Here is a 13,759-nt window from a genome sequence, read left to right as displayed (position 1 = left end):
TTGCGCCAGAAGGTGCTGTCTACACTGCCCCTTCTTGCGCAAGAAAAACTGTCTTGGCAATGCCGCTACGCTGATTATTTTCAGGAATAACGGCATTGCGCAAGAGGGTTTTTCTTGTGCAAGAAGGGGCAGGGTAGACAGCACCTTCTGGTGCAAGAGCCGCTTCCGCAAAAATGATGGCTCATTAAATATGCAAATGAGGCGCGGTGATATTCCACGCTTAGCCTCATTTGCATATCTCTGGCGCAAGATTGCACCATTGTAGACATAGCCATGGAGAGAGGCTGTTCTCAGTGGTGAGAGATGGCAGAACGAGGAGCAATGGTCTCCAGTTACATTGGGAAGGTCTAGGTTGGATATTAGGAACAACTGTTTCCCTACGAGGGGGGGATGCACTGAGATGGGTTCCCTAGGGAGGGGGTGGAATCTCCATCCCTAGAGGTTTTTACATCTTGGCTTGACAAAGCCCTGGCTGGGCTGATTGAGTTGGGATTGGCCCTGCCTTGGGCAGGGGGCTGGACTTGATGCCCTTGTGAGGTCTCTTCCAGCCCTAGGATTCTATGATTCTGAGCTCGGCTGCCTTGCTTCAAGTGCATCTCACTGCTGTGTCCCCTCAGGAAAAGCCCTTCTTCACGCACCAGGGAGAGCCGTTCTGGCCTGGCTGTTCCCTGGACACCAATGGGATTCTCAACCTGTAACGATGACCATGCACAGCTGCTGCCATGTAGACATCCAGCCACTGGATTACACCAGCTCTTACTCCTGTTAAACCTTTTTCCACAGTGAACCAGGAAACCGAAAAGCCTGGATGCATGTCAGACTTGCTAGCCATTTTACCCAGGAGTTGGTTGCAGGGGTGTTCTGTGGCACTGCTGGGATACCGATGACCTGTAATGCATTAGGAAAATGACAGCCTTCGTTTTCTTCCTGCCACTTCCCTGTTACCTGCTCAGCTGTGGACTGAGCATTATAACTGATCCATGCAGGGGCGAGGGTTTGTGGCCAGACCCGGCCACAGGAATAGCTGACTTGCATAGTGAAAGAAGTGTTTGCTTTTCTTTTTAATCAATACTGACCCACGTGCACCCGTGGGAACTCTGCAACGATAGTTCTCGCCCGGCCATACTCACACGGGACAACCCGAAGCCTGCTGAGATCAAAGCTTATTTTCTAAAAGAAGACGCAGTGTCTCCCTGGCAAACTGATTTCCCGCTGCAGCTGTATCAGCAGCTCCCCTATCTCTCCAGCTTTCTTCCCTGCATTCATCCTTTTCTGAAAAACTTCCTAAGGGTATGTCTACACTGCATTCCTCTTTCCAGAGAGGAATGCAAATGCAGCCAGTGAAATTGCAAGTGAAGTGCGGATTTGAATTTCCCATGCTTCATTTGCATAATGGCTCCTGGGCACTTTTTCAAAATACCCTATTTCACAAAAAAACCCACATAGTCTAGACGGGGTTACTTTAAGGATTATTTCGAAAGAAGGGTTGTTGTGGTTTTTTAACCTCATTTTTTAAGGAGTAAGAGTAATATCAAAAGAAGGTTTTTTTTTTTTTTTTTAAATAACCCCATGTAGACGGATTTTTTTTTTTAATAGGGTATTGCAAAAAAGTGCCCGGATGCCATTATGCAAATGAAGCACAGGAAATTCAAATCTGTGCTTCATTTGCAACTTTGCTCGGCTGCATTTGCATTCCTCTCTCGAAAGAGGAATGCAGCGTAGACAGACCCTAATGGTCAGGGTGGTTAAACACTGGAATAAATTGCCTAGGAAGGTTGTGGAATCTCCATCTCTGGAGATATTTAAGAGCAGGTTAGACTTCTATGAAGGATGGTCTAGACGGTGCTTGGTCCTGCCGTGAGGGCGGGGGGTGGACTTGATGACCTCTCGAGGTCCCTTCCAGTTCTATGATGTGCAGGTCGTTTATGGGCTACCCCCTGCCTGGACCAACTGATCACCAAGCTGTGCTAGCCAAAGCAGACCTCTCAAAATGCCGCTTTGCTAAGTGGCATTTCATTCCCCTTGCTCTGAGGTGCGCGTAAAGCTGTCCCTGTGTTAACTGGAGTAAGCAATGGCTGTAACCTCCCTTCACCAGCGAGAAGAAGGCCATGCAGTGACTCCCTTCGCTGTCCCCGCCCTTAGGGGACACACCACCAGATCCATGGTCTTATCGCTCACAGGCCGGCTGCGTAAGTGAAAGTCGCAGGGTTGAGCTTTCAGAGCCGAATCGGTGCCATTTCAGGAACAAGAGAGGATGGATTTCCAAGTCCCCTTTCGGCCTGCTGCTGCTGTTTGCCTCTTTCCATTGGCCAAAGGTTTGTGACCATGCCCTGGCCATGGGTAACTCTGGGACCAGAGCCAGGCTGTGCTCAGCATGTGTGTAAGGAGGCAGCAGGTTCTTTGACTCTCCCTCTCCCATGCACACCCCCAAAAACCACCCTGCTCTTCATAACTGCAGCCCATCCCCCTTCCCTGTCATACCTCCGAGACCGGCAGCCAGCTGGGCATGCTCTGAACACCATGAAGTGGTATAAAAACCTGTCGTGTCCTCAGGCCATCCCTGAGGTCTTCAATTATTGAGCGTGCCCAGGCGCACCCTTCTGCTTGCAGAAAATGACTTCACGGGTCCTGCTTCCAACATTCCTGTTCATCTAGCCCTGCTTCCAACATTCCTGTTCATCTAGCCCTGCTTCCAACATTCCTGTTCATCTAGCCCAGAATCACCTTGGCTTTTTGTGCGACAGGGTCACCCTGAGGCCTCGTATAAAGCTCGTGGGCCACGCTGCCCCGAGATCCCATGTCTTATGCCTGCCATGCCGTTCCTGTACATACTGGTCAACGTTATATTTTTCTAATCCTACAAATCAACTGCGATTGACATAAAATGAATCTATTATGTGCCTTTTACAGTCTCCGATCAATGAGTTCTAAACTAAAATCGGGGGCTAGAACCCTTTCTTGTAACAGGGAGAATATTCCCACCTGTTACCTGGCCTGTTCTCTTTCCACCCTAACATCCTCCATGGTAATAGCCTCACAGGTGGTGGGGATAAGAAGCCAAGAGAGGCTTTCTCCTGCCTGTCACCTTCGTTGCCACCCACGCTCCACACCAAACTCCTGCTCCTGCTCATCCTCTTCCTTTTCCCCCCGCCCTGCTTCGCCCACATGGGAGCCAGAGAGCGGGCAGGTGGGCAGAGGAGCTGGGGGAGGGAGCAGAGAGGCACCTGCGTGGCAGGCTGGTTCAGCTGGCCAGCGGGTGGGCCAGGGTGAAGAGGCACAGGTGGCAGGGGGTGGAAGAAAGGGGAGAGGGTGATGAGGTGGGCACGTGAGTGTGGGGGGGACCATGGTGAGGAGTGAGAAGGCCTGGGTGTGGGGAGCTTCGGGGTTGTGTGGTGTCAGGGATGGAGCAAAGGCTTCTAACGGAGGGGGCTAGTAGGGTCAGGGCTATGGTCTAGGTGCATGTGTGCGCGCGCACACACACACACGCAATGGAGGATCACGTGCTGCTCACGGAGTGACAACAGGAATGCCCTTTTCTTACTACGGCTGTAGTATATGCTACTTCTTTCTTTTATTGCTTTATGATATGAGATGTCTCCGAGTTGGCCATTGGGTTACCAAGATGCTATACTTTATCCCTGTCTTTTGCTTTCTTTCTCTCTTTGGTCCAGCTAGAAGGTCAGCAATGTTGCTTATGGTCTGAGTAGGAGAGAGAGAATCTCAGCACACGAGAGCTTTCGGAGACTCTTTGCAATGCGTTATTTGAAAAGGCATTCTTTAAGCAAAGCTGCCTTGTGTTCAAATAATTCAGCTCCAACTTGCAGAATCCTCCTTCTGTTTCCATCTCAGCAGGACAGTCTGCTGAGGTCTGCTTCAGTTCAATAGCCTAGTGTGAGTCTCTGCCGCTTCCTTCAGACTCAAGGGTAAGCTGGTGTCATGACGTATGGAATCATAGTCTACCTTCGACCACACTGGATTTATTATAGAATCTAGACTTCTGCCCAGCTTGAGTTGCAGCTTTGTCTCCCCTCGACTGTGGAATTCTTGTACAGCCAACAAGGGAGCGAATGGCTGAACAGCATACTGCAAGTAAACCAGAGATCATTCCAATCTGCAGCTATTTAAAAACCTGAACCAGAGAGAGCCTGGACGGCGTGTTGAATGAAATGTTGTGCAGGGTGTGGACCTATGGCCAAATTCAGGGAGCGAGGTTGGCAATCAGGCCAAAGCCGCAGAGATTTCAGAGCTGTCTATTCCAGCTCAGTCATCTGTTAGTGAGAGTCTCCAGCAATTTTTCAGGTCGGGCACCACTCTGGGGTGAATGCCATTACCCCACACGCCTTCAAAGATAGAAATGTATTGCTTTGCCCCATGGGCGGGATCTGTAGGAGCATTTATCTCTCCAGAGAAGATTCTTCCTCCTTCCTCCTTTAGACTTCCCCATATCTGTGGGGCCAGCGGGCTGTGCTGTTGGAGGTGCTTAGGAATGGAATAGCATGAAGAGAGATTTTTATTTTTAATGTAGTGACCATCACAGCACCAAATATAATTCGTTTGCCTGCCTCTGTGTGCTCACCCAGAAAAAATAAAGCCCACCGTGAACCACGAGAGATGTGAAACCGTTACAGCTATGCTGTTAGCCCTTGCTGAGTGTTATGGATTTAACCAAGTGGCCAGCTTGGAAGTAGCCTCCTAGCGTTGGAGGCATTTCTTTAAATTAAACAAGGATTATGTCTGATCACTGTTGCCTGCTGTGTGCAGCCTGTTGGGTGCTTTCTGTTCTGGGGCGAGGGGAGTTTGGGGCCCAGCTTGCATGCTGATGTTCTACTGATGGATGGGAGGCCGGTGTTCTTGCTCAGGGCGCAGTATCTCTGTTTCTGCAGAGGTAATGGCATTCTCCCTCCCCCCCACTGAGCATTCAGCCACTGTGTGGTGTTCTTAGGTTACCGCCAGGCATTAACATTAAATTAAAATACTTAATGGTTAAAGGAGTGAAATTGCAAGGACCATACTTGGGTTTGAGGGCAGCTTTTTCCATCTGTGTGAACCCAGAGTAGGAGATTCAAGTCCAGGGAGAAAGCAAAGATGTGTTAAGATGTATGCACATGCAAACACCACGTAGATCAGCTGGTGTAGATCAGCATTGCTCCGTGGACTGCCTGTCTTACACCAGCTGAGGGATCTGGCCTATAGGGCTAGGATCTAGCTAAGTGATAAATTTCAGTCGTGCAATAGTGAAATTGTATCCTTCACCTTTTGACTGCTTCTCCTGCCAGCAGATATGTGCCCCCGGCATTGTTCTAACATTCCAAACTCGAGCAGCTCTCATTGTGACGTGCCAGATGACTGGTAGCTTGTTAGACTGGTGTAAACAGCCTGACTCCACGGACTTCAGTGGCGTGAGTCCAGGTTCACGCTGACTGCAGACTGTGGTTGGATGATTGAAGGGACACAATAGCTCGTGTGTGCCAACAGTAGCTAGAACTAAAATACGTCCCTGCTTTCTGGGCGTTATTTATGTGTTTGGTGCAACATGCCCATGACCTTCGGTGAAGTCCTGATTACATCCAAGTGGTCTGGCTTCCCCACATCTCAAAGTCCAAGCGTGACCTTTCTAGTCTAGCAGTGCTGCAAACTGGAAAATATTGCACAAACGAGTTAGGTTTGCGGGGCCAGCGGTACTTCATATAGATTAACATGGTTTTAATGCCGCTTGACGGTAACCGGCGACTGCAGAGAGAGTCACTTTCTCCCCCCACCTCTCTCTCCTTGCAGGTGTTCCTGAAAAGTGACCGTGTGGCCCGCATGGTGCAGAGCGGGGGTTGCTCTGCCAACGACTCCCGAGAAGTTTTCAAGAAGCACATTGAGAAGAGGGTGCGCAGCCTGCCCGAGATCGACGGCCTCAGCAAGGAGACGGTTCTCAGCTCCTGGATGGCCAAATTCGATGCCATTTACCGCGGTGAGGAGGATCCCCGTAAACAGCAGGCCAGGATGACCGCTAGTGCTGCCTCCGAGCTGATCCTCAGCAAGGAGCAGCTGTATGAAATGTTCCAGAACATCTTGGGGATCAAGAAGTTTGAGCATCAGCTGCTGTACAACGCATGTCAGGTAAGGGGGAGAGGTGTCTAGTCATTGATGGTATAGCCTGTGCCATTTTGCTGTCATTATCTTTGCCTTTATACAGCCAGCTTGTTGGTAGGAGGGGAACCGGACGTCAGCGCATCCTGCCAGAAATAGTATTCCTCTTGGAATTTCAGATGCCCAAGTGGATGAACGTTTTACTCACCTTTGCTTGTTGCGATTTTGCTGGATTTTCTGTAACCTGTGCACTGTGGTGAAGCAAATGAGGCTAAGCAATGGCCAAATCCTACTACTGTAACTCATGCCTGACCCCGGTAGGACCATCCATGAGATAAGGGAGACCGGATTCACTACCTATTCCTTGCTGCTGGTATAACCCACACACCTACCGGGGGTGGGTTGCGGTCCCATCTAGTGACACTGAGACCTCTTACAGAGAGAGAGAAAATGAGCCCGCTCTACAGCCTCAGCCGAGAGCCAGCTGGCTTGTAGTTCACGCGGAAGAGGCTCGTGCATGAAGCTCCAGAGGTCCCAGGTTTGATCCCGCCTGTTGGTGTGATACTTGTGGTACCCCAGGCTGGGCAGGCCGTTCTGTGAGCTTTCATGCCATCTTCCCCCTTTCTCAGCCCTTCTGCCTGTGAGTAAGAGGAGCTAGAGTAAGAGTAAGAGGAGCTAAATGGGAAGATTAGGCTTTACATTTGACCTCAAGCCGCTCTGTGCGAGACTGCTCTAGAAATGATTGGAGGCCGGTCTCTGGCCAGTGTATTCCCAGAGACCAGGCTGGCTGATCACAGTACTCCCACCTGGTCTTAGAATCCAGGACCATTTGAGGTTCACTGACCATTGTTGGAAGCTTCGCTGACATCCCTCCAACTTGTAACTGCATCTCCTTGGTCTGTACCAACGTGCAGCATTGTAGTGCAGCTTTGCCTTCACCACTATTAGAGGCGAGTGCTTACGGCAGGCTAACGAACCCCAGTTCCCTGTCCTGCTCTAAAATCCTAGTGGTGACAAGGCTTCCGGCATATGGATCATGAGGTAAGGAGGTGAGGTCAGCCACAAGCAAGGTGCCGTGCTGTCCTCCCCAAGCTACTTGGTGCAAAACAAGACCGTTGCCTCCTCTCCACTGGCGTTCCGCAGCAGGATAGCTACCGCATATTGGTTATTGCCTCGTTCCTCCCTCTGTTGGGCAGGGAAGACTTAGCCTTCCATGGACACTTCAGGGACCTGTAGAACGCTCACTACAGAGTAAAAATACCCTCCGGGCTATTTCCAAGGAAGGCTCCGATCTTCGCTATCCCACAGTATTGAGAACAAAATGATTTTTTTGTCTTTCTTCCCTCGTTTTGATAATTTGTGCCCAGTAAAGATGAATTTTGTATCCTTTTCTATTCTCCTAATTCAGCTGATCACTGGAGCCAGCTCTGCTGCCCAATCTCCTGCCCGCATTTGCAATTTTTTACATTTCCGTTTTCAAGACTATTTATTTTCTGTGCTGTGGTTTCCCCTCCTGACTAAATTAATTCTCTTCCCCCCCCCCCTTTTCATCTCCGTCTGAGAGAGCGAGAGAGCGAGAAGGGAGGAAAGGTGAAAACGGAGAGAGTCACAGTGAAAAGGAGTCTAATGAGCATTGCAACTCTGGTTAATAATGTGGCTTCTTGTCAGCGATCATACCAAAGGAGGACTGAAGTAGCAAATGGTCAGGCCAACTCAAAGCATATCCTGGCTCAGGGTGTACTCCGCAGTCCTACAGGGCCATAAATATGTAACTAGACAAGACTGGGTCGACTTTCTTTGGGTACAGACGTGCTTCTGGTCACAAATTACACTATGCTGCGGTAGCCACTGGAGGACATGTTAGTATGTGCCTCTGAAGTTGAAAAAATGGCACAAATGATGTGTGGTTTTCTGATTAGTCTTGTGGTTGTCTCAAGGAGCAAGAAATGCTCCAGAAAATGATTACTTTCGCGGTGATAGGACCTCTAAGGATGGGCTCTGGATTCTTTGTTTCTATGGGTATCATCAGTTCCTAACCTCTGTGTGGGTCTGTGAGTATGACGCCATAGTTACTCCATGCATTCAGAAGACACATTTCTTGAGGAAAATAGTTTCTTGGGTCGACCAGTAGTTGGGAGGCAAACTGAATTACCCAGCAGTCGTGTTCTCAGATATCTCTGAACAATGGTTCCGCTTTGTCCCACAGTGTCCACCCACTGACATTGGAAAGGGAGTTATTTTCCAGGTGACTTCAGCATAAAGTTGGGTTGCCCAAGCAGGCAGTTGAGCATTTGTTTTCATTAATCTGTATTTTGCTCATGCTAGCTGCTGGCTGTCTCTGGGTAATCCCTGGATATTGTTTAGGAACAAACGCTTGCTCTGGATTGATGGAGCAGAAAACTACTTGTGAGACAGCAGTGCTGGCCTGTTCCCACCTGCTAGGAGACTGGAAAAAGCAGCATTTCCTAGAGTGCAAAAGTGACATTTGAGCAAAGATCCCTGCTCCAGCTGGACTGAGGTGTGACACTACCAAGGTCATGCCCAAATCTGGGTTTCCATAGGAGCGGCTTTACTCAAATGCTTCCACAGCACAGCTAAACTGTCTGAAGTTATTGTGGCCAGTCTTGAGTCCTTCCTTCCGCCAGCCCCCAAAATCCTGAGATTGGCTTAAAAATCTGCCGTGCAGGATGATCAGGTGGCCACGCAAATGCAGGCATTCAGTGCACCCGTGGTTAGGCCAAAACATAGGGTGGCGCATTCTACAGCCAAACGGCACGCAACTGACCTCCAGACCCTGGGCGCTGTCAGTGGAGTCAACTAGCCGTAGGGTCATCAAACGGCTTGCCTTCTGCTACGGCAGCCAGACCCCAGAGCTCTGTTGTAGCCACCTGCCAGCCAGGGCCTTGGATGTGTGCGGATGCTGCAGCCCTAAACCAAGCTTCAGCTGGGCAGGCGGTGCCTTGAACTGAGACATGGAGGTTACTCACCCTTCCTCCTACTCACCCTGCATGGCAACAGCCACAGAGATGTACGCATCTCCATTTGCACCAGCCGCCCAGTTCCTGCCCACACCTCATCCTCCAAACTCCCCCTTTCCCGATGTACCACATACACCATAGCATAAGTGGCCCTTCCATCGTGCCCAGGGGTCCCTGGTCAAAGATCGCCCATGGGGTGTGACGGTGTTGCCGATCAGGGTCAGGAGATGGCGGAGCCAACTCTATACCAAGTGCAAATGGCTATCCGAGTCCCTGCCTTGCATACAACAGTCCCTGCAGTCTCCTTTTCGTTTTACTGCACGGAGGAAAGACTATTACGCCGGGCTGGTTTTCCTCCCTGCTTTGTAACCTCACTGAAGGAGCAAAGTTGCCGCTAGGCTTTTGAGAGAGGCATATTTTGGTCCTTCAGCATGTGACTGCTCCGATCGGTTACTTTGCCGTGTGTTGCACTGTGTCACCATCGTAGCTATTCAAAGGGAGGGCACCGTGTCTCAATCTCCCCTTGAAAACTTCCACGCTTGCAGCATTGGCCCTAGCCGGAAATGGCTGAGCTATTTCAGGAGTGTCTCTGTGAAGTTCAGGATGTGCAGATGGAAAGGGCGGTGCCCCCAAATCTGAACTCGGATGGTTTTCATTGTAATTTGCCAGGTGAAGCTTGTCCTGGCGCTGTTCTCAATGGAGCTGGAGATGATTTGTATTTTCCCTTCTTCCCCTTTCATCTCCTGCGTTGGCTTCTTGTTTTCTGTAGCTCAAGCTCAAGCTTTGGAGTGATATTTGCACCATTGCGCGTTTTCTGTGTGCTTTAGTGCAGTCGGCCCATTTGTAGATAAATTGCTAATTTGATGCCATCGGGCTGCATTGTTTCAATCCTAGTGTCTAAGCACCGTGCATTTGTTTGCTAACAAAGCTATACCAACGCTGACTATGACTGGAACTGATTCACACTAATGGATTGGATTAGCATGATCGGACACTCTCATCTCAGTAATGTTAATTTTAAGGTATCACTTTTCTATTTTTTTCCCCTCTAAGTAGCCTGATTGAGGCATCTATTGACTGTTTCCTGTTGATAAAATAGTATAACAGAGCTTGTATTTACGGCACATTCCTATTAGGTTTTTAAAAATGGGTATGCCTGCCACTGTTGGACTAGCCTTTTCCTGGATGTGCTGAAAAAACAGTAACCCTCCGATGGGAGTACAGACGGCTCACGTTGCACATGTGTGCATAACTAATCGTGCAGGAGCCTGGAGTGGATACTGAATTTGGACAGCTCCTGCTCTTGGATGCCACAGCAGAGTCTGACTGTCTAAAGAGGTTTGGCAGCTATGTAATGCCGCTACAGTTGCAGGGTTTGCTCTGTAGCTGATCAAGCTAAATAAAAGCGACACGTTAATGTTGTACATAGAGGTAACAGAGCAGCTTTCACATGGGGTTTAAATAATGCACGATAGACTTGGGAACTATTTTGACTTGAGCTTAGCTGATGCATAGGCATTGGTATTAGAAAACTGTGTTGTCTTGGTTGGCTATCTGAATGTCTTTAGTCTTTTCAGAACTGTCAGTATAGTGCCACTAATTAGAGACACAAGGTGGGCAAGAGAATATATTCTTATCAGACCATCTTCTTTGGGGGGGGGGGTTGAGTTTACACAGAACTCCTCTTCTGCCTCACCCACCTTGTGTGTCTAATATCCTGATACCAGCCTGGCCCCTTGGTCCCCCCAGCAGTAATTGTTCCAGTGCGGGTCAATTTATCAAACCTAGTATAGATGCACTAAATCGACAGCCACGTGCTCTCCCGTTGACTCTGGTACTCCATGAAAATGAGAAGAGTAGATGGAGTCAATGGGAGAGCATCAACTGTCGACTTACTGCTTTGAAGATGCCATGGTGAGCAGACCTAAGTGTGTCGCCTTCCACTGTGTTATTCACGTAGCTGAAGTTGTGTAACTTGGGTTGACAGCCTGTGGTAGTATAGACAAGGTCTTAGGACAAGGGCAAAATACAGTCTGGGAGCGGATCTGGCCTTCCAAGCCTTTGGATCCGGTCTGCAGCCTGCCAAGATGCTCAGGCAGGCTCCCTGCCTGCCACAGCCCCAGGCCACGCAAAGCAGCTGTCTTCTGGGGCCATGTGCCTCACCCCATACTCTCCTCCCTGCCCCAGATCACCTTCCTCCTGTCCCAGGTCACTACCCAAGCCCTCTGCACCCCTCTTCTCCCCCCCACCCCAGGTCACTACCCAAGCCCTCTGCACTCCTCTTCTCCCCCTCACCCCAGGTCACAATTTCCTCCCAGACACTACACCACATCCTACATTTTTCTTCCAGGCCATACCCCCTCCTGGACCCTGCTCCCCAAGCTCCTCCCCCATGTCACATCCCCCATGTCACATGTCAGCCAAACTCCCTCTCAGGCCCCACATCCCCTCCTGCATCCTAATCCCCTCCTCAGAGCTCCCTTCTGCACCCAACCTCCATCCCAGACTCTGTACCCCATGCCTAGAAAAGTGTGACCCTTGACTACTTACAAAAATCTTAGAGTACCCCCATCAAAAAGTATTGCCCACCCCTGCCTTAGAAGCTACTCTGTACGAGTCTGAGCTCTTTCTTTAGTATCCATCCTGATAAAATTAATTGTGGAATTCAGACTCTAGAATTAGGTATTAGCATTAAAGAGTTGGTGCCAGTGTGTCCGACGCTCTTGGAACAGAGTCCTAATGCATCAGGAAATCCTCACACTCGGTGCCAGAGCCTCATTATGAAAACAGATATTCCCCCTGATGTGTCCTTGGAAGAACCAAGGAAATAATTTTCCTGTTGACAAATAGGCTCAGTTTTATCACTCTCTTTTCCGAGGCATGGAATAATCAGTCTAAACTGTTGTGCTTTGCTCACATCTTTCCTCTGTCTGTCTTGATGCGCTTTAGCGGGATAGTTAAGTATAACTGTCCCATCTTACAGATGGAGAAACTGAGTCACAAGGTGGTTAAATGATTTGCCAGGGGTCAGCAAACAAAGGCAGACCCCAAGATAGAACCCCATTCTCTTAGTTTCTAGCCCAAGATTAGCGACTAGGTAATGTTGCCTTCCTTCACCCCATTTCAGGAGGTATGGAAATCCATTTTCTTTTTCTGTTAATGTATGGTACCTGTTATTGCTAATCTAAGACGCACTTGTATGAATTCTTGCTTCTGTCTGCATTATTTATTTATTTTTTGCTTAAGTGAAATAACGTGGTTTCCAGTGAGCATTTAGCAATCTCTTCTCCCTTTGATTCATGCACCGAGCTTGCAAAGTTATGAATGGTAGCTGAGCGAGCTGGCGTTATGTTCCTCCGAGTATATCCCTTTGTGATTCCCATTGCATCGGGCCGTGTAGAATGCAGCATACAGCCTGTAAAAGAAAATCCTGAGGGGACAATAAATCCATCGGATCATACAGTACAAACACTGGAGTCTTAAGGGACGTTCCCACCTCTGCAATTACGTTTCTGTCTGAAAACCTCATGCGTGACGCCTGACACAAGAACGGGGGGACATGGGAGAATATTAAAAGATGGTGATTTCAAAAACTCATACAAGGAAATACATTTTTCCCCACACAGTGTGGGATTGTGGAATTCATCCCCCCAAGACGCTATTGAGGCCAAAGATGTAGCAAAATTTGTGAAAGGATTTGAACATCTCTGGATAGGGTGCAAACCCATAGAATTTTTATAATTTAATGCTAACAAGTTTTGGAAGAGATCTTAAACCACCTGCTTCAGTTTAAGACAACACCAGACTACAAAGAGAAACCTCAGAACTGTCATTCATGCTTAAATTTGACACTTTACGAATGGGCGTTAACAGAGATGCTAACTACCTTACCCATTACAAAGATAGCTTCCCCAATTATCAGCCCTAATATCATTATCTCATAGACACTAACCTCCCCCGCTCACTCCCCCTCTGTTCTAAAATCTGATTTGTCAATTTTATGTGTGTTCACTTTTTTTGATTGTATCCCTTTGGTATATATGGCCATGCCAATTTTCTTCCACAATTTGATCTGCGGAAGTGAGTCTGGCCCACGAAAGCTCATCACCTAATAAACCATCTTGTTAGTCTTTAACGTGCTGCATAGTCCTGTATTTTGTTTCAGCAAGACCAGACTAACATGGCTACATCTCTATTATTACTGACAATTAGGGATTGAGAAGAGATCTAACGAGGGGTCATGTTACTCCTTGTCTGCCAGGTTTCTTGTTCCTCCTTCTGCAGCAGCTAGTTCTGTCCACTGTCAGAAATGAAATACTGGATTAGGTAGACCAGAGGTCTGATCCAATCTGGCAATTATAATGTACCTGCGGTTGTTTCAATAGCTCATGTTACTGTAACTGAAGGACAGCGCTGAGGTGAGCACACATTTCCTCCTTGACGTTTCCTTTATGCATTCGAAAGCCCTTCCTTTATAGTCCATTTCAGTGTCTTTCCTCTATAATCACGTAAGTCCCGCTCATGCAGGTCTGATGTCCGCATGCCCTCTGACTCCGTGGAGCTTTTATCTATTTTCCCCTTGTAGAACAACCTTTATAAACATCAGTGGGAGAGTAGGAAAGTCCACAGAATAAGCCATTTGTAGAACAATTTTAAAATATTTTTGCAGACCATCCCGTTGAAAGGGTGCTCTGTCAGGAACT

General features: G+C 48.5%; 1 protein-coding gene across 12 annotated transcripts in view; it reads left to right on the top strand.

Annotated features, from left to right (window-relative positions):
* CADPS (calcium dependent secretion activator) overlaps nt 1–13,759 on the top strand; it is a 422,307-nt gene that overhangs the window by 108,399 nt on the left and 300,149 nt on the right. For all 12 annotated transcript variants that reach the window (XM_075938476.1, XM_075938477.1, XM_075938474.1 and 9 more), the window contains one exon: nt 5,776–6,108. In XM_075938476.1, the coding sequence (XP_075794591.1) occupies nt 5,776–6,108 (333 nt within the window). The remainder of the gene's footprint in view (nt 1–5,775; nt 6,109–13,759) is intronic.

This window comes from Pelodiscus sinensis, chromosome 11, assembly GCF_049634645.1.
Source record: "Pelodiscus sinensis isolate JC-2024 chromosome 11, ASM4963464v1, whole genome shotgun sequence".
Classification (NCBI taxonomy): Eukaryota; Metazoa; Chordata; order Testudines; family Trionychidae; genus Pelodiscus; species Pelodiscus sinensis.
This window is presented reverse-complemented; position numbering and strand designations above follow the sequence as displayed.